Source organism: Anastrepha ludens, chromosome 6, assembly GCF_028408465.1.
Source record: "Anastrepha ludens isolate Willacy chromosome 6, idAnaLude1.1, whole genome shotgun sequence".
Lineage (NCBI taxonomy): Eukaryota > Metazoa > Arthropoda > Insecta > Diptera > Tephritidae > Anastrepha > Anastrepha ludens.
In genome coordinates this window covers 104,988,199-105,010,506 of record NC_071502.1, presented here as the reverse complement: position 1 = coordinate 105,010,506, position 22,308 = coordinate 104,988,199, and the positions used below count along the sequence as shown (strand labels likewise).

Sequence of the window (22,308 nt, the reverse complement as noted above, 5' to 3'; positions counted from 1 at the left end):
AGGCGCACAACAGATCAATCATCTGGTCGCAGTGCATAAAGCCCTTAGCCTAACCTGTACAATCATTACCATTTCCAGTATCATCTGAGAGGAAAGAAGAGATGTTTGCAAATTAGAATCTTATTAATAAGAGAAAATTAAAAAAACTAACAGAATGATTTGCAGAAAACCTCAGTTAGCATATGAAAGCAGTTGATAAGTTGTGGGCAATAGCTATCTCCCAATTTCCCTCCCAGTCTCCCTCCCCGATATAATACAACAGAGGTAAGAGGAAGCCAGATCCCATTTCTACTCTTCAAATCATCTATACTAATATTATAAAGAGGAAAACTTTGTTTGTTTGTTTGTTTGTTTGTTTGTAACGAATAGGCTCAAAGACTACTGGACCGATTTTAAAAATTCTTTCACCATTCGAAAACTACATTATCCAAGAGTAACATGGATTACATTTTATTTTGGAAAAAAATAGGGTTCCGTAAGATATTTGGATTTTTCGGACACAAACTGAAAAAAATCTTATATATAAAATAAAGTCAACTTTTTGTGTGTGTTCGCTAGCCGGCCGTGTCTGCACCGAATTAAACCAAACTCACGCACATTGTTAAGAAGGTATTGAAGATGGTTTCCGTATAGTTTGGATACCTATTGGTGGATAGGGCTCGAGATATAGGTCAAAACGTGGACCCGGGTAACCTTCGGATGTGTATGCAAAATATGGGTATCAAATGGAAGCTGTTGGTGAATGCTTTAGTTCAGAGTATTTTTCATGCCGCTCCGTGACTAGGGTCTCGAGATAGAGACCAAAACGTGGACCCTAGAATGTGTTTGTACAATATGGATATCAAATTGAAGCTGTTGGTGAATGCTTTAGTACAGAGTATTTTTCATGCCGCTCCGTGACTGGGGTCTCGAGATATAGGTCAAAACGTGGACCCAGGTAACCTTTGGTTGTGTATGTACAATATGGGTATCAAATGAAAGCTGTTGATAAGTGCTTTAATACGGGGTCATTTTCATACCTATTGATGACTAGGGTCTCGAAATATATGCCAAACGTGGACCCGCCGTGTCTTTGCACCGAATTAAACCAAACTTACACACATTGCTAAGGAGGTGTTTGAAGATGGTTTCCGTATAGTTTGGATACCTATTGGTGGATAGGGCTCGAGATATAGGTCAAAACGTGGACCCGGGTAACCTTCGGATGTGTATGTACAATATGGGTATCAAATGGAAGCTGTTGGTGAATGCTTTAGTTCAGAGTATTGTTCATGCCGCTACGTGACTGGGGTCTCGAGATATAGGTCAAAACGTGGACCCAGGTAACCTTTGGTTGTGTATGTACAATATGGGTATCAAATGAAAGCTGTTGATAAGTGCTTTAATATGGGGTAATTTTCATACCTATTGATGACTAGGGTCTCGAAATATATGCCAAAACGTGGACCCGCCGTGTCTTTGCACCGAATTAAACCAAACTTATGCACATTGTTAAGTAAGTATTGAAAATGGGTTTCGTAAAGTTTGGTTGTAATTCGGAGCAGTGGCAACGGGTACAGCGTTCTTTTGAGCCAGCCATAATGTCGCTTACTTTTTTAACGCTTGGGGCGGAACTGAACTGTCAAATTGACAGTGTGAGTTACAATGTGTCAATATTTCTTTCTGATTTGGATGCCATAAGGAAAAAACGTAAGTGCAACATGTAAAAATTGTTTGTGAATTTTTTTGGAGTGGATTTTGGAACAGTGAATAATTTCTTACGAAATTTGAGAATTTAATGTGAAATCCGAATGAAATTATGTGTTCGTGGAAAAAACAATTTTTTTCGTTTTTTTTTTTGAAAAATATAAATGGATAATGGTTAAAAAAGCTCCAATGCTTAATAAAACATATAAATTGAAAAGAAAAATTCATGGATGATCAGGAAAAAAGACGTTTGTTTATTCATATGCGTTGATTTGAAATTTAAAAACAATCTTCTTTTTTCCTGATTTTCAATTTATATTTTATATTTACTCAAAAACAAATAGAAAAACAAAAAATAATGTTTATGCCAAAGCGCTTGAATAAAGAATAAAGAAATAAATAATATGAAAACCATATATTTTCTGTTCTAAACCATAGTTAGTCTATTTTAGTGTGCCCAGCGAAGGGGGCCGGGTTTGCTAGTATTTCATATAGTCAAGAGTAAGGAATCTATAAGAGAGCTTAGCAGTACAAAATACCACTCATCTCATATAGTAAATGCATAGAGTTATTAAGATTCTGATTCTGATTCATATTCAGTATTCAAGATATTCACGACATTGCTCAAGCAAATTAGTAGACAGCAAAGCAAGAGCTCTAGGCGATACCAAAAACGACCATATGAAAGGAGCTCCTGGTAGCGCTAAACCAACAGAAAGACCGCGAAAGGTATATAGCAAGGGAAGAGTCCTCCCACCTGTTTTCTTATTATGCTTGTTGTCGCTGCAACATCTTGAACATTCTTCACCTTTTTTTAGAATGCTGCTGAAGTGTGCCCAGTCTCTGGCATGCCATTCCAATAACGTGAAGCCGACTGTTGAAGAAACACTCTTCCACTCGGCCAGAAGCAGTGATTGGCGGATTGTCAGGTTGATGGACGTTCATAGCCCTCAGAGGGCTTTACTTTGATTCCGCATGCTGATGATTGTTGGATATTAGCGTTAAACAATTTTTTCACTGTTAAGAGCCTCACAATCTTCCCTTCGAAATAAATGGCAAAACATGGATGAATGAGGTCAAACCTCTTCGTACAAATCGTTCGACTGAAAACATTGCTGTTGTTGAACAAAGTGTAGACCAGCGCGACAACCTCATTTCATGAATTAGATGGCAAGGAGTCGGACGATGGACGATGCCACTTGCCACACAGCGCATGAAAGACTTTATTTCGAACAAATTTCCCGGTAAACATTATCTTATGAAACAACGAGGTCAACCGGCCAACGAGCTTTTACGATTTGCTTCTATTGGCCTTCTTTTTCTTAGGCTACGTGAAAAGTATGATCTATGCCGATAAACGTGAGACGATTTCAGAGCTGAATCGAACGAAATATACGCGTTAAAAAAATGATGCACAGTCCGAGCTATGCGAAAAAGTTATGGAAATTTTTGGTTTCATATAATTTTTACAAATTTTGTTGTATTTTATTTATAAAAGAAAATCAGCGATTTTATTGAATCACCTTGTACTTACCACCTTGTAATTCATCACAGTCAACATGTGACGTTCCTTATACTTTTTATCCGTGCATATGATCTCATCACGATCAGCAACCATTTCGCCCTTCTCGGGTATCAGCAGCCACTTAAAGTTGCGTGTGCAGTTCCATGGATTCTCTACGAAAGAACTAATGGATATTAAAATATGACAGAACACATCTACCAGCCTACGAACAACAGAATACTTGCCAGCTAAGTAGAGCTTTTCAAAGTAGCGCGGCAGCAAGAGAGGACCATCCAATTGCACCAGCTTATTCCAACGGAGATCGACCACACGCAAGGCGTGCACACGCTTGAAAGTGCGAGCGTTTATTTGCGAAAGATTCGTCCACGATATGTTGATGGACTGAGGGAGATAAAAAAAAACACAAACAAAAAAAAAACATTATAAATAATTTTTTTGGATAACAAAATAACATTTTTTTTGTTGCAAATTTACCTGCAGGTAAAACATTTCGGGAAAATCGAGTACGAACTCTCGCAGCTCGCTGTATTCGATCGTGAGCGAGCGTATTTTCGGGAATGGCTGCAAATCGGTGAGCGGATTAAATGCACGTTCGGGCCACCCGCAGAAGATGATCTCCTCTAGGCGCTGCACTTTTTGTTCGCTTTTTTATTGGGAGAGCAAATAAAGAAATTTAAAAATAAATGGAAAGTAAACATCAAAGCTCTTGTAAAGCACACGCCGCAAATATTTAAATACAAATATTTGATAGTAAATGTGATTACAACAACAATTCAGTTATGTTACAAAAAAAGTGTGATTTTCTAATTAGCTCACTTACGGTATTGCTGGCAAATTATTAATGCCACCATAGCAGCGCAACGCCCCGTAGCGTCCATAGCGCGTGCAATTGCCAACCGCTGCCTCGGGGGCACGCTTCCAGTCCACACAAGTGAAGTTATGCTGATAATGGTGTGAGATGTATTCACCGTTCGCAATTCTAAATACAAAAATAAAAATAAAAGATTTTGAGAAATTTTGCAGGCATTTTTTTCTCAGAACTGATTTTCTGCTTTTTTAGAAGGGTTGAAAAGGAGTCTAGACTCATTTGAGGGAAATCCAATATTTAACATCACGTCCACCACAACACAATCGCATTGTGATAATTTTTACGAGCGTCAGAAAACATGTTAGCTCGGTTAGTTGCTGATGATAGCTTTACTGGGCGATACACAAATGGACTAGGCAAATATTTATCTGCGGGAAGTTTGTTAAATGTAATCTGAAATGTTTGCTCAACTAATAACTGGGTTGAATGAATGTCAACAGCGTCAAATTGGTTTCACATGCATTTACGTGTGTTGTACGAGGTGTATACACATATATAGATATACACAAATACATACATACATATGCACATACGGAATCAGGAATCTAATCTGAATGCAAAATAACAATGAATAAAACGAAGAAGCAGGCAGTCGATGTAGCCGAATGCGTTGGTGCGTGACTGCTATTCGGAAGTGCGGAGGCTCGAAACACCAATTTTAGAAAAAATTATTTCTAACAGCGATCGCTCATCGGCAGGCAATGGCAAACCTCCGAGTGTATCTTTGCCATGAAAAACGCTCCTCATAAAAAATCATCTGCCATTCGGAGGCAGTAGGTAGATCTTTCCATTTGTGGAAAAATATAAAGACGCACACCACAAATAGGAGAAGGCTAAACACCCAAAAAGAGTATAAGGTCTAAATATATAAAAGGTTTTTCAATAAGGGCGGATAGATGTTGAAATGGAATAAAATGGCATTTGCTGTGTGGCACGTAGCGCCGACCTGCTGGAACCACATGTCGTCTAGGTACATATGGTTCAATATGGGTCATAAAAAATTGGTTATCATCGTTGTGTAGCGCTCGCTGTTGACGGTGACCGCCTCACCAACGTCGTTTTCAAAAAAGTGTGGACCAATGACGCCGCCGGTCCAAAATCCACACCACACGGTAACTTTTTGAGGATGCATTATTACCTCGTGAACCTCGTGTGGATTGGTGTCGTCCCCTATACGGCAATTTTGTTTGTTAACACAGCCATTCATCCAAAAATGCGCCTCGTCACTAAAGATGATTTTTCGCCCAAAACTGGGGTTCTCTTCCAAACGATTCGAAGCCCAGTCAGCGAACAAACGGCGTTGTCTATGGTCATCAACTTTGAGCTCCTGGGTCAGTTGGATCTTGTACGGGTGTAGGCCCAAGTCCCGACGCAAATTTCGCCAAGTTGAAGTCTGCGAAAGGCCAAGTTTTTGTGCACGGCGAGAAATAGACTGCCTCGGGTTCTGCTGTACACTTTCACGGACCGCGGCAATGTTCTCGGCTGATCTTGCGTTCCATGAACGTACGGGTGTTGGCTGATTGTTTACTGACCCGGTCGTCTCAAATTTGGCCACCAAACGTTGAAGAGTCGACTTTGAAGGGCCACCACGTCTACCGAAACCCGGGCGCAATGCGCGCAACGTTTGCGTTAATGAACACTCATTTTGATAATAAAGTTTTATCATTTAAACGTGCTGTTCAATCGTGTAACTAGCCATCATGATTTGGTATAAACAACTGAATAATAAACAAAAGATTTGACAGATATCACCAAAACAAAATGGCTGCCACAGGGCGCCAAAATCGACCCCCGCCAATTGAAAAACCCTTTATATTAGTTTGGAGAAGTCCTTTTTTTATTTTGCGTGAAATTCAAAACTTTACAGTAAAACCTTCCTGGCCGTTAGTCCTGGTTTGGCCACCGTCGTTTTTGGCCACTATCGTTTTCGCACAATATTGTCAGATGTGTCCCATTCCTCACCCCAGTTACCATACGTAAAATGGGTCGATTTCATTCCGTTCCGCCAAGGCTTCGCAGATGGAAATGCGATCCAACATAGTTTTTGGTGCTATTTGTTGTGGCTTCTTTTTGAATCCAGCTTTGCGCAAATGGTTTAAAACTGTGGTCAATCTTTAGCTCCTAGGCGATGTTACGACTACTAGCTGACTGGCATGCTTCAATTATTCCTGTGATTTCCTTGACATTTTCGACGACGGGCCTGTCTGTGCGAGGTGCTTCTTTAACATCAAAAATGCCAAAATCGTATTGACATCATCGTTTCGGATCGAAGTATAAGGAGGGCTGTGTGAGACTTAGTGTCATTCTGGTATTTCTTATATTCTCAAGTTAGTAAAATGAAAATTCAATCTACAATCCCTGCTAGAATTCCTGAATAAGAGATAATAAAAATATAATCCTTTCCTAGACTACAAAATGGCATTGAGCCTATAAATGGGAAGGAAGGGAATTTATCTGCCATTTCGTTTCTAGTAATACCTACATATGTGCCCTAGAACTAACCATAGATGATCCAGGAGTTAATATATTGAAGTAGGCATTGGTGAGAAGTGCCGTGAAAATGTACCAAACAATTTGAGGTACAGAATCTGCTATTGCAAAGCCAGCAGTGCAAGACATTTGAATAAAGTTGTGATCCATGTGTAATGACAATATTTACTGGTTACGACTAACTCACTTAGACTTTACAGGTCCGTTGTGTTAAAACTGCGAAACACGGGAACCTTATTTATTTTTCTTCGTGGAACCATTTTGTGGCTCCTATGAAGCTGAAGATTTACTATTTAGAATATAAAAAATATTGAAAAATATTTATTTACTTTATAGCCGAATTAAATCCCAAATGCTTCACCTAGCCTGAAGTACCAGTAGGCAAAATTTACTGCAACTTTTAAAATGGAAAATTAGAACAAAGAAAATTAAAACAAATAGAGCAGTATTAGAAAAAAGGGCATTGAGTACATTTCTGGGCAACTAATTGGACCTGATAAGTTAGTGTTAGCTGAAGCCATTGCTTTTGTTGTATATACTTATATACGGAGCTCTGCGGGTTTTTATGTAACAAGTTGCGTGTTTTTGGTTTGCTTTCTTAGTATTTATGATTTCCGCTAAATGAGAGTAATTAGAGCGTTTATTACAGAAAAAATATATATATCAAGGGCCGATGTTGAATGTGAACCTCACAAACGTGAACGACACCGTTGGACTTCTTTCTTTGGAGTTATTTGAAAGAAAAGGTGTACGTCGATAAGCCAGCAACAATTCAAGAGCTAAATGATGAGATAATTCGGCACATTAACGGCATAGAACCTCAATTATACCTCAGCGTTATCGAAAATTTGGACCATCGGATGGAGGTGTGCCGCTGAGGCCGCGGCGGCCATTTGGCTAATATTTTATTCCATGCATAATTGAGCCATACCAATATTATCATAATAAAGAGAAATGACAATAATTTCCTAAAAAAATTGTATTTTATTCAAAATCAACACCGGCTCTTGAAACTTAACCACCCTTTATATGTAAATAAATAGTTACAACAGAGAATGTTAATGGAGAGAGTTCCTTTAACATTCTCTGCTCGAAGCAAAATGTTAAGATTTGTAAAGTGAGTATCTCTGTTAACATAAAATTTTCTGTTAGGCTAGCTAAGTTGAGTTAACTCCATTCTGAGAGTGAGTTGATAACAACAATGCCAATGGGCATTAGATTAACATAACTGATCAAAAGTGATCTCACATGTGAATAAACACGAACCGGCCCCTGGTCTTACCAGTTTTATGTATTATATCAATTACGGATGTTGGACACTGAGTTTGAAAATAAATCTCCGCAAAGGCTATTGTTCTGGTATAGGGAATAACTATGTAGAGGGTGACGTTCAAAATGTATCAGGGCAGTCCATAAATTCGTGCGTTTTTTAAAGGTGGTTTTAAAATTAATAAAAAAGATGTTGAAAGTATTAATTAATCAATAATATATTTTCCTTCATTATTTACAACGTCTTCCCAACGTTTAGGCAAATTTTTAATTCCCTGCTCAAAAAACTGTTTGTCCTTGGAGCCAAAATACGCATCGATATCTCTTTTTATAGCTTCTTTTGAGGAGTAGTTCTTGTTACTCAAATGGGATTGAAGTCCACGGTGATAATCACAAGGTGCAATATCCGGAGAGTAGGGTGGATGCGGAATTAGCTCCCATCCGAGCTCGTTCAGCTTGCCTAATGTTTGCCTTGCGCTATGAGGCCTTGCGTTGTCGTGGTGAAACAAAACTTTGCGTCTACTCACTAAAGACGGTCGATTTTTTTTAAGTGCCTCATTCAGGTTTGATAGCTGATGGGAATAATATTCAGCAGCTATCGTCTGGTTTGGTTCCAGAAGCTCATAATAAACAATATCGGCCATATCCCTCCAAAAAGGCAGGAGAATCTTCTTGGGGTGAAGGCCATCTCTAGGGGTCGGTTCTGGTATTTCATCTTTATCTAACCATGGGTGTTTGTGAACAGGATTATTGTAAAGGACGCATTTTTCATAACCTGTAACGATAGGGTTCAAAAAACTCTCATTTTCAAGCCATTGTAGCAGCTGAGAACACACATTCACTCTCTGCTGAAGGCGACGGAAAGTCTATGCGGAACCCATTTTCCCAGCTTTGAAACCTTTCCAAACTAAACCAGGTGCCTGTGAACTGGTCCATGCGATGAATTTAACCTCTGAGCTATCATATCAAATTTGGCTCAGCTTCCACGAGTTCAAGCAAGGCGTTAGAGTTAAAGACTTCAGGACGACCAGCGCGCGGGGCATCCTCTACGTCGCAGTTACCACTTCGGAATTTTGAAAACCACTTTTGCACAGTCATTACCCTCACGGTATCCTCTCCATGAACACTTTTTATTCCTGCAGCAGCAGTTGCTGCATTTTTACCACTTTTATACAAAAAATACAAAATATGCCTCTTATACGCGTATCGGCGATTAAAATCACTTGTTGAATGCACAATACATATATCAAAGAAAATATAAATAGTTCCGTTATGTTCCGCGAATAATTTGTTGTATGCAAAAATCGTGCAAAAGTGAAGTTATGGGTAAAATACGCACAAATTTATGGACTGCCCTGATATACCTATGTATACGTTGCTTTGTATGAAATGTATAGGTCTTATATTTTTCGAAGCACTTATGGGGGGAAGTTTGAACATTTTTTTATCCTATTGAAGTAAGAGTTTATGAATGGTAGGCGAAAGTGCACCTTTAAATTTGGTGAATATTTCGAAATATTTTGTAAGCTTAAAACGAGGCACTTCATATAGTGAAGATGAGGTTGAGTTTATGCCATTTTTTTTAGTGCAAAATAAGTGCTAGTGTCGAAATCTTAAGTGTTTTGAAAAGAAACCAGCCATTGACGTCGAGAGCTTTTACCTTTATTATTCGCCCTTACATTGCGCATGCTACCAAAACGATATCTGATTTCTCTTTTAAACCATTTTTAGCTATTCGAATACGTAAATATTAAATTCTTGAAAAAGCAACCCAGTAGATATTGTATTCTAATGTAAGGTAGTCGAATGTCACAAAATAGAAATTCAATAGTTGTGTTCGATAACAAAATTAGCCATCAATCCAAATCAAGAGCGTAGCGAAAATTGTCTACCAAAAATTCATTCTATGTATTTGTCATCACTAGCAAAAACCGACAGCTGTGATTGTTTACAAATTTTTGTGTTTTCCAAAAAGAAATTCCAAAAGTATACCTTATAAAATCTCGTTTTTTGTTGTTGTTAGATTTTGCAAAAAATTAATTTGTTTGTTTACAAAAAGTTCTGTACTTTGCCCTCTCATTTTTTGAGTGATGTATGATTTTTTGACGTTAACTAACCCTTAAGTGCTTACATGCAAAAATTAGGAATAACTATTCGAAATTTTTGTGTTATTGAATACGATTAAGGCTGCTAGCTTACTTCATCTATTTATTAAACCATAGTTCGAGCAGTAATCTATTCATGGCAATTTACTAGGGTGTACTAAACATAAATGTGAAAAACATGTCTTTTGTTAGGCAGCTGGTTTAACTTGCACTGTGTAAGACAGATGACAATACGTAAAAATGTTTGAAATGAGTAAATGAAATCAGTCTCATTATTCGATAGTCACACCTCGTATTTGCAGAAGTTAAAGAATAGTGAATAAGCAAAAATTTAAAATTAAACTATTTCAGTGAAACGAGTTTACTTGTGCATCTAAAAATTGAGCGTGAATGATATGAATCGGGTGTTATTTTAAGAGCTTGAGAACTTAAATTGATAAAACAAAACTGAAACATTGTTCGAATGAGTTTTTTTTATTATAATCTGGTAGATAATTCCATGACATTTATTTTTTAAATATGATATCCGACATATGTCCGCCGCGGCTACGAGTTACACGGCCCGTTCGATCAGTCAAATTTTCGAAAACTTTTTCTATCTAAATGACCCCAATCATCAAAAGTGCGACGCAAACGATGGTAGTTTGACTTCAGTTCGTGCACGATCTGTATTGACCGTAAGCCAAGATTCTTGAACGAGTTGGTGTGTGACTACCATTTCGAAGTGCGAGGGTTCGAATCTCCGTGAATGAACATCAAATAATAGAAAAAGTTTTTTTCTAATAGCGGTCCCTCCTTGGCAGGCAATAGCAAACCTCCAAGTGTATTTGTGCTATGAAAAAGCTCCTCATAGAATACTATTTGCCGATTGGAGTCGGCTTAAAACTGTAGGTCGCTCCATTTCTGAAACAACTTGTAGACGCACACCACCTATTAGAATTGTGCGCGCCAATTATTTATTAATTTTATTTAAGCCAAGATTCTTATGCAAAATGTTTCACGTTATCGAAGGACAAAACCCCATAAGTTGAGAGCGACGGCGAATCGACATTTTTGCGTCTTTTTCAAAACTTCGCTCTATGAACTTCGGAAACAATTTTTTTTTTTCAAAGTAAATTTCGACAATTTGGTAAACGATTCATGTTGACCTGGAATTCTCAACTGTCAAACCATAGTTATCGATAGTTCTCAAGCATCTAAAAAAACACCCGATATACGAGTAAACAATGTATTTATAATATATTCAAAAATCAAATTCGTTAATTCGCTAATTAAACGCTAAATATTTAAACATTTGTTTACACAAAAATTTAGGGTAAGCGTGCAAAATAGGTTAAGTATCGAATCTTAATTTCGTATTAAGCAGCCCAGTCGGGAAATTGAAAGGCAAACTTTGAAGTTAGTTTGGCTTTTCATATAAGCAATTAATTGATTTTAATGGTGATAACCTAAGAGGGAAAATTATCGATAAATAAATGAAGCACTCACTGACTATATTCCATTATTAGTTTTTTTACAAATGTAAATTTCTCTAGTGGGTATGTATTTTTTTTTTTATTTTTTATTTTGTATTCCGACAAAGGTGTCCGTGTACGTAAATACGCGTAAATCGAAGTTTGCGTCTGCCTAAGCGTTGAACAACTCTGTCAATTGACATTTGCTTGAAACTTGTGACAGATGAATTAACACTTTAACGCCAAATATTGAAAAGAAAATGACAAAACGCAAGAATAACAATGGAGAAAAAAATTTTTCTTTTTTTAATTTTCACAAGTACGAAAATAGCTTGAGCGTCATGAAGCCATGCGTGCTATAGCTGATCAACGCCAGAGCTGCTGCTTTTATTTATTTCTTGATTTTTTGCCCAAATGTGAGAAATAAACTAAAGTATAAAAATTATGAAGTAATACAATTGTTAAAGGGTTTAATGAAAGCTCAAGTATTGTTGTATTAGGTCAAGTAAAATATTCTGACAATTATTTCGAGGCTGAAATTGACATATGTAGGGTTAGCCGATTTAAATCAATCTGAAAGAAAATAAATTCTTACATGTTTTATTTAAAATTTCAACAAATGAAAAAATTCTCTTCCCTATTGGCAAATCATTTTCTCAAGTTTCTGTTGAGGCGAATTTCGAAACAAGAAGAAAATTTTGAAAATGCTTGAAAATATTTGATGATACAAAGTTGCCTGGTGGTTGGTCAGGGCTATGCGGTAGCTGCCAGAGAAGATATCCTACTTAAATTTAGTCGGTTGTTGACAGTAGAGAACCCAATTGAGTAATTGGCCTGATTGGAGTAGCTCATAGTTCCAATCCCACCAACTCAATAAAATGAACAAAAAGTAGATCGATTAACCATCAGAGAGCTGGGAGAGGACTTGAGGACATTGTTGTTAATGATTTGGGTTTGCCTGTGTTGATGAGAAGTTGGTGCCAAAGGACCTGAATTTCATTCAAAAAAAGTGGTGCATTGCTATCACCAAAGACATGATTTCCAAGGTTGGAAATGGACCGACCCAAAATTTGTTAAACGAATCATTGCTGGAGACGAGTAGCAGGGTTTATGAGCACTGCACGCAATCTAGACATTAGGCGAGTGAGTGGAGAGCTCCAAATGAAGCAAAACAAAAAAAAAAAAAAAACACTCCTCCTTCTCAGTCAAAAAAGAGAGCGATACTAACGATTTTTATGGATTACATTGATGTTACACACCATGAATTTTTTCCCAATGATCTGAGAGTTAATAAGGACTATTATTTGGACGTCTCAAAGAAATGTTTACGCGAAGCAACTTGCAAAAAAAGATAAGATTTGTGAGAAAACAACTCGTGGATTTTACACTTCTTCTTCTTAATTGGCGCGATAACCGCTTACCCGATTTTGACCGAATTTAACAAAGCGCATCAGCCAGTTGGACACACCAAGTGAAGCCAAGTCCTTTCCCAGCTGATCTTTCCAACGCAGAGGAGGCCTTCCTCTTCCTCTGCTCCCACCAGCTGAGTACTTTTACACAGTGCCATAATTATTCGCGAACTTTTGATCAAGAACAAAATATCCATCGAATTGGCCTGTTATGGCTCCCTGCTATTTTTTACCAAATAAACCCTATCGTTTTAGGAGTTTACGATTTGTTCAATTTAAAAAATTTTCTCGTCAGAAAAGACAATGTTCGAAAATTCACCGCTTTCGTCCAAGTGAGGCAACTCCTTCCATCAGAATTCCACGCTTTTTAATTGAAATTTGTGGAAATTTTTCGGTGTGCAGTTTTAGTCAAAAAATGTGTAAATTTTTATAATTTTTTCCCCTAACGGTCTTGCGCATTTTCTCCATATAAAAAAAATGTGCATTTATGCATGCCTGCATATGTTGATAGGTGCCACCAAACTTCATCGATTTAAGCAAAATTAATTGTAATTTCATTAGAATGATTTATAGTGTAGAATTTTCTTATCGCAACCTAATTTAGCATATTTATAAAACAGTGGGGTATAAATCTAATTGTCCTGCCTTACTCATCAAATTATCTTTATAATGCGTATGCAGGTATGTTCCATGGCTAAGCTCTTGACATACATATACAAGTACACTTGTATGCATAAATGCACGAAATCAGTAATATTAGATCAGATAGTGAGCAGATATTTATATATAAAATATTTATTATACAAACCTACTTGTGCACATATTTACCACAAACAATGGCTCGCGATAAAATTAGTCGGATAAACAATAAACCAAAATTGAAGTTAAGTAATCAGAGTCGCGAACAAACAGAGCCGGTCACTTTTATGCAGTAGAGCTTCAGTGAATTTGCGCAAAATATATAGTTTTATTACCGTTACGCTACTTTTTATATATATAAAATATATTTTATTACAATATACTGGGCATATATTTATTGTCTGTTCCATCACAAAGTTTACTGCTCAGATTTGATATGCAATTTTTTTCCACACAAACTGTAATAGAAGAAGGCCACCGTGAGTTACTAGTGGCTATCAAAAAAAAAAGCTAATGCCTATGGGGCAAATGAGAATTAAGAACTCGAGCAGATAAGTTAAGACTACTAGAAAGCCTAAGTTGTATGCAAACTCTCAAGTCTTTAAGTGTGTGCTTAGCAAATATGTGAACAATGCAGTGGCGGAGACCCAATTTTGAGCAGCGGGGAGTTTGCACAAATTGTGTTATTATTTTCAATTCTTACTAGTCGTCGTGCAGTTTTCGTGCAGTATTCACTCAAAAGTGAAGCAAAGTCTTTTCGATTTGGTCGACCCGACGCATCATCTCTTCTCTGCTAACACACCAGAGATTATCACAGCGAATATTTCCTGGGCTTGAATTGTGTTTCTATTCAATGCTACTCGTAAAAGATTCAGCTCAGGTTGGACAGAGAAGGGTGTGTACAGATACACTGCCGCATCGTGCAGAAAAAAAGAAGTAATTGGCGAGCATTTTTGTACCGCTTAAGAGGGCTAAGCAGCTTCCATTAAATCTGTGTAATATGAGGGGATGTTTAAGTTCTTTCGCACGTTAGCGACGGTAAGTATCACTGGTGATGAAACAATGCGTTGTATGAGGTTTAAGGCGACATAGACATAGAGCAGCGTATAAAGATCCAGCGATTCCGCTGGCTAGGTCATCTCGCCCGAATGGATAGAAACGCTCCGGCGCTCAAAGTATTCGTTGCGGTACCAGCTGATGGTAGCAGAGGAAGAGGAAGGCCTCCTTTGCGGTGAAAAGATCAGGTCGAGAAGGATCTGGCTTCACTTGGTGTGTCCAACTTCCGCCGGTTATCACGAGGAAGGAACAACTGGGGCGCTTTGTAAAACTCGTTCACGCAAATATCGCGCCAGTCAAAAAGACGAAGGTAATTAAGTTAGAAGAGATGGTTACTGCGGATTCAAAATTAAGAGCGTATTTGGAAAGTGCGGTCGTACTCCACCTCATTCGGTGCTAACATTTTGGAAGTTAAAAAAGAATTGTAAAAGGGATCGCAGGAGCTAAATCGCTTCGCGATTTCTATGATAATTGGAATAGAGTGCCAGGGCCCATTTGCAAAAATTTCACAGGTCGTGCAAAGAGCACTCAGAAATCGCGTCAGTGTTCCAAAACAAGTCTAATGACGATCAGAGTTCGCTGGGTTTCCTTAACCATAATGTGCTCCTAGCAAGTCTTGGTTATCCATTTAGCATAAAATCAACGAATTGTATGCAAGGCTGGCGTTTGGTTACTTTTTGTTTAGCTAAGACTTTTCCCATACACTGGTTAACCACATCTGAAGCGTCTGAGCGTTTTTCGACGATTTCGATGGAATTACCAATATTTTCGAAGTTTGGTCTATCAGAGCGTGCCGCACCTTCGACGTTCATATAACCATAACGGGATCATTGGAACCCCCACTTTGCTGTTCCATTCGATAACTGGCGCGTACATCCTTCTTGGGTGTTTGGCCGAGCTCGTCCTAGAATTTGCGACGTGCGTCTTGATGTTGTTTCACTAATTTCAGATTTTTTTTTTTTTTTTTTGAGCAACTTTTTCATGGAACACTCGAAAATGAGACCTGGACATAGAAATACTCTCGAAGGTTTGCTATTGCCTGCCAGGGCTAATTAAACAAACTTTCTGTATCTTTTTGCCTTTCTTGCTCTGAGTTTCGAAACTGTGCACTACCGAATAGTAGTCACGCACCAACCTGTTCGGCTAAGGCGGCCGCCTACTGTATTCGGTCAAAAACAAATACAAAAAAAACATTTCTTTGTCAGCCTTCTCCTATTTTCCAACTTCGTCGTCGTGGTACTGAGCAAAGTGAATTTCTCACCTTCTCGGAAGAGACCCATTTCTGGTTCAGCATTTATGTCGTTATTCAAGCGAACTTGAAAAGATTGAATATTTGGTGTGGGTACAGTACACTAGAAAGGGCTAGTTTACTGGGGCGGCAGTCCTTGGTCGGGAAAAACCCGAGTCATTTCCGTAACGTAGACCTGGCTGCCATGGGAATGTGAATATTTGGTAGAGTTTACAGCATGGAAGTAAGGGAAGAGACACCGATAGCCTCAATGGTTCTCCGAATAGAGCGACATTACTCGAATTTCTGAGGAACCCCCACTGAGATAACATCGAGATATCCACGCTGTGGTTCCAACAGCATGGCTCTGCATGTCATACAAGCGATGCAATGCTCGAAATTGTGAACTAGGTGTTTCACGACTGGGTCATTTCACGGCGAGCGTTTACTAGCTGATCATGCGATGATGCGACTTAACACCGCTGGATTATTTTCTCTGCGACTACGTCAAGTCCTTAGTCTGCGCTAATAACCCAGCCACTTTGGACGCGTTCATGGAAGACAATAGACAAGCTATTAACGGAATTGAACTGCACAAATTCGAACGAGGCTTTGAGAACTGCACCGATCGCTTGAAGCATTGCCAACAAAATCGCAAGTGTACAGTATAATAATTCTCAAATTATGAGTATTTCCAAATCTCTAAATGTTCAAAACAATTTTTGGCAATTTTGTGATCTAGAAAAAAGGTTGAAAAAATTAGACTTAAAAAAAATTGTATGAGTACAATAGGCTCTCAGAGGCTCTATAAAAAATTAACATTTTTTACATTTACAAACTCACATTTTTTATTAAAAAACTAAATTTTTAAGAGCAATGCCGATCGTATTTCATAAATGTCAATATCTCAGACAGCTTTGATGAAAACTTAAACTTCGTTAGATTTCAGACTTTTCAGACACTGGCAAAATGCCATTATTTTCAAATGTCTATAAAAAATCCCTGCAATTGGCACTATTTACAATTATGTATATACACAGATACAGTTAAATTAAAAACTTTATATTCCTGCTACCTGTGAAAGTTTATGGTGTTTGGATTTCCTGAAGACATTAAAAAAGACGTACAAACGTAAACATTAGGAAAACATTAGAAAAGTAGACGCACACATATTTCGTCTGATCTTTGTTTGTTTATTTGCGTGCGGATCAATTTGTTTTAATCAGTAAAAATTGCATCATAAAAGCCAATAAAAGTGATTACTCTAATACTTTTCAAACACACATTTGACAACAATAACAATTGGGAAATAAAATAATTGGTGAAATATAAACAAATTGTTAATGAAAATTTGTGAAAGAAGTTTTTTATGTAGGCACACAAATGCATATATATGTATGTATACATTTTTTCATTAGGGTGGATCACATACATACATAAAAAAAAAAAATAGGTACTATTTTGCCTTCGGAATTATAAAATTTAATTATTATATTTTAAAACTTTCTTCAAAATCTTTCGGAAAAATATAAAGATTTATGTGTACTGTATTGATTTGGAAAATACCTCCAAAAATCGAGTTTTTTTCATATAAAATTATTTTTTAAAAATATTTTTCCAAATTTCTACGCAGTTGATAGAAGAGCTGAGACTTAAAATGTCTGCATAAAAATGTTTCAAAATTTTATTAACGGAACGAAGATCTGTTGATAGAGGCGAAAAGGGTGAGAAAGTACCTTTCTTGCCTTAGAAGTCTAAATAGGTCAAGTTTTGGCTTTTTTATAAGTTTTATTTATTTTGCTTTTTAAGTTTTAGTCAAGTTTTCGCTGAACCCATCATCCAAAAAAAGTCAAAAATAGCATTCAAAACTCTCATTATTTTGATGCCATTGATGAAATCTTTAAACATTTTTATGGAGACCTTTTAAGCATCAACTCTTCTATTATCTGCGGAGATTTTTTGTGAAAATATTTTTAAAAACAAATTTTATCAAATCGGTCCTGCTCCCATAAATCTTAATAAGTTTTCGAAAATGCCACAAATAATAATGGAAAATTCTTAATATGTACAGACAGCTCGTCAGTCTGTCTAGCGATAAAAAATATCTAATGATAATCAGATCGTTTGTCGTTTGTCGTTTGCCTAACAAAATAAAGATTCTATGGATACCTTGCCACATAGGCATCCCTGGAAATATAAAAGCTGATGCAGGAAGTGAAGGGCATTCTTAAAACTATCAACCTCCATTCTTCCCACTTGAAAAAGGTTGATTGGTCTCAATTTAAAAACCAATCAATTTAAAATCCTGATTGTAAAAAATCCCTATTCCCAACTTCCCTTTCAAAACACCAGATCACAACTTTCATACGTCTGAGACTCGGTCATACTAAACTAACACACGAACATCTTCTCCTCGGCTCTCTTTCCCGGACTTGTCAGTTTTCTGGATGCCATCTCTCAATCGAACACATCCTAGACCTTTACTAACCACCAAACGGACTACTGCATTCGGAACTATGGTACCATCCACTCTATTAAATAATGTTACTTTTGACAATGTGATTAAAATATAAAGGGTTTTTGAATAAGGGCGGGTAGATGTTGAAATGGAATAAAATGGCGTTTGCTGTGTGGCACGTAGCGCCGTCCTGCTGGAACCACATGTCGTCTTGATCCATATGGTTCAATATGGGTCATAAGAAATTGGAAGGGCCACCACGTCAACCGAAAAATGGGCGCAATGCGCGCAACGTTTGCGTTAATGAACACTCATTTTGATAATAAAGTTTTATCATTTGAACGTGCTGTTCAATCGTGTAATGATGATTTGTCATAAACAACTGTATTCAAAAGATTTGACAGATGTCACCAAAACAAAATGTCTGCCACAGGGCGCCAAAATCGACCCGCGCCAATTGAAAAACCCTTTACTATTTTATGAAATGTATTAATAAAGGGTGGTTAAGTTTCAAGAGCCGGTCTTGATTTTGAATAAAATAAAATTTTTTTAGGAAATTATTATCATTTCTCTTTATTATGATAATATTGGTATGGCTCAATTATGTGTGGAACAAAATATTGGCCAAATGGCCGCCGCGGCCTCGGCGGCACACCTCCATCCGATGGGCCAATTTTCGGTGACGCTGAGGGGTTCTATGCCGTTAATGTGCCGAATTATCTCATCCTTTAGCTCTTGAACTGTTGCTGGCTTACCGACGTACACCTTTTCTTTGAAATAACCCCAAAGAAAGAAGTCCAACGGTGTCGTTGACGTTTAGGTGTGATTCACATTCAACATCGGCCCTTGAAATTTAACCATAAAGGGTGGTTCATATTTAAATTGTACAGTTAGAAATAATTCATTTTGTAATCGTCATTAAGCCCTGAAGGCCCTAGTAGCCAGTGTGCTAATTAAGTTAGGGTTATATTGTATATATCTCCAAAAATAATAATAATAATAATAAGTTTTCGAAATATTTTAGTCAGAGTCTTAAAATATAATAATTGTATGGACAACCGCTGGACAAACCACAACATTTTTTGGTGAGCCCCTAATGTAAGTATTTGCATAGAAGCATAGAAGCGAAAGGGGGTACTCAAGGAAGCCTATAATTGTCGTTTGGAATTTAATTGAGTTCAGTGAACTTGTTTGTGTTTCGAATATAGGAAATATAGGTCTTTGATTAGATGCAAATATGAAGGCATAAGAGACATTCTTTTACTTGGCAGAATTGAACAAAAATTGTTGGCTAAAATCTTTTTACAGTTTCCATATCAGAAAAAAATTATTACTTTTTTTATTTTGGGAAATATACCTATAATTACGCGTATACCCTTTTTGGGTGTTTGGCCGAGCTCCTCCTCCTATTTGTGGCGTGTGTCTTGATGTTGTCCCACAAATGGAGGGACCTACAGTTTTAAGCCGACTCCGAACGGCAGATGGTTTTTTTATGAGATTACGCAGATCTTTTTCATGGCAGAAATAGAGAGGTTTGCTATTGCCTGCCGAGAAGCGACCGCCACTAGAAAAAAACATTTTCTGTCAATTGATGTTTCATGCCCAGGTCTTCGAACCAGTGCACTTCTGAATAGTAGTCACACAGATGCTGGAACTGATAGCTGAAGGACATCGCGACGTCCATTTTATATTAAGTACTCATAATCAGCCTCATCACTGAGTACGTCGTAAAAATGTTGCGAATAAAGCCCTTCATTACGACTTCATTACGAAAAATTTGCTATCACTGAATCCATGTTGACTCGAACGTAGCAGACATGAAGTAAAGAAACCAGATTTCGCTTAAACAAAGTAAATTTTTAAACCCGCACACAATTTAGTGAAATTTTATTTCAACTAGCTATTAATTTTTGGAATCAATCGAACTCATAGACAATGAAAGTTATAGCGACAGGAGGAAACTTTTTTTGTCAACTTATAAAAAGTGGGCGTAGCTTTTATCCGATTACAAAAACTTTTATGTCAGATCTAAATGAGGTGGGGAGCAATACGTGTGCCAAATTTGGGCGAGTTGTATGAAGTAATTGTCAAGATTGATCGAAGAGCTTATTCGAAAGATGGGCGCGGCACTGGCCATTTTCCCAAAATTTTACTTTGCATTGTATTTATTCCTTTGGTTTCATTATTTCTACCAAATTTGAGTAATTTTGTACTTTTTTGGAGAAATATATTAATTTTTGTTCGAGTTATCGTGCACAGAGACGGACGAACTGACAGACATGGCGAAGTCGACACCTCTCCTCACTCTGAGATTTTGAGTGACGGAAATCTTTGTTTTGACTTTTACCTCCTCATCGGCTTGTGTCAGAAATGACGGACGTACGTCGCCATTTGCAAAAGTTATAAATCTTCCGATGAGGTGATTAATTCTACGCCAAATTATGCAACGGAACATTTAACCCACAGGTTGATTCAGAGAAGACTCAGGAGTGTAAAGGATGAATTCCAGCGGCATCACAATGGGACTATTCAGGTCTAAATGTGTCGGATGACAGCCACTCAACCTAACCGACCTCACCTGACATGACAGTGACCCTGACCTTGTCAATCCAATTTTCTAATACCCTGTTGACGGCCTTTGCTTCCATCTCACAAATAGTTCGCTAATATTCACCTTAGGGGTCTATATTGCTAACGGATAACATCGGTCTTAAATAAAAATCTACAAAAAAAGTCTGACGCGCTATAGCACAATACTACGGCGACCATGAAGAAATGGATTCTTTATTGAACTGTGTGATATTTCGCGGCATCTTTTTGTCTCCAAAAATCGTTTAACTCATATGGTTGATTTCAGCATAGGAAAAATTATTCCAAAATCACCATGGAGCTGTCACTCTGTGTGCAAGCATTGACTTCTTGACAATCACGTGCGGATTTTGCAACCATCAGATATACTAAACATGTTTTCAATAAACGGAAAGTTTGGGCAACTCAGCATCTATCTCAGAATTAAATTTTCGATACTTCCAAACATTATGCAATCGTCAAGCAATCCATATCGGAATGCGAGTTTATGATACTGATTATCTGGCACTGTCTGTAGGAATAACTTATTGGCTTTAAAGAATGTCTAGTCTAAATTGTATTTAGATATGTTGGAGGGACTCAGCAAATCATACGTTACATAAAGTCTTTTATGATAACAAGGCTCATTTTATCGAGGCTTCACTATTTAGAAGAATAGGTGCCATTCAAATATAAAAAAATATTTATTCAAATTTCTCACACTATTTATTTAAATTTTAGCGCCTCTTAACCCATTCGTTTGGAATATTTTCGAGCATATCACAAAACAAAAAGAGTCGCGAGTGGAGTAGCTTTTGAATTTTTATGAAGTTTCCTTAGTTTAGTAACTTTTTATAAGATATAAAATTTACGACCGGCTGAAGCAAGAAATTGGCATCGCTTCTAAGCAAAGCCAGCTCAACAAAAATCTTATTGCCGGTGAAAAAAACATCACAAAATTTGCTTTGCGTTGTAAGTTGACATATTTGTTACTGCTTTGATGTTCGTCTTGGCTTTTCTGATCAATTAAAATGTCGTTTACTAGAAGGGCATTATTTTCATTTGATTTGATAGGGAGACGAAAAAAAATTAGATCAACGTCACAAATACTTAAGAGGAGCGCACTTTAGATGCAAACAAAATTTTTTGTTGTTAACATATAAAAAATTAGGCCGGTAAACGCAAGAATTTTTATGAATATTTTTTCATTAAAAAATTTTGTTTATATATTATTAATTAAAATTAAAAAAAAAACTGTAAAAAAAAATTTAAAAATATTTTTTTGTTGTGAATATATAAAAAATTAAGCCGGTAAACACAAGAGTGTATTAATTAATTTTTTTTTATTAACTCTTAATTTAATAAAATCGTTTATAAAAAATATTTAAAAATTTTGTTTATAAATAAAATAATTTTTTGCTACTGGTATATAAAAAATTACCGGCCGGTAAAAAATTAAAACACATTTTGTTTTTAAATAAGTAATTAGATATTTGAGATTTAAACATATGAAAAATTAGGCCATGAAACGCACATTAGACGCGAAAAAAAAT

General features: G+C 37.0%; 1 protein-coding gene across 1 annotated transcript in view; it reads right to left on the bottom strand.

The window, feature by feature from the left end:
* Positions 1–22,308, bottom strand: part of LOC128866548 (protein singed wings 2) — a 28,076-nt gene that overhangs the window by 5,134 nt on the left and 634 nt on the right. The window contains exons 2-5 of the mRNA XM_054107369.1: positions 4,032–4,190; positions 3,686–3,854; positions 3,436–3,592; positions 3,221–3,363 (exon numbers count right to left, since the gene is read on the bottom strand). Coding sequence (XP_053963344.1) covers positions 3,221–3,363; positions 3,436–3,592; positions 3,686–3,854; positions 4,032–4,190 — 628 coding nt within the window. The remainder of the gene's footprint in view (positions 1–3,220; positions 3,364–3,435; positions 3,593–3,685; positions 3,855–4,031; positions 4,191–22,308) is intronic.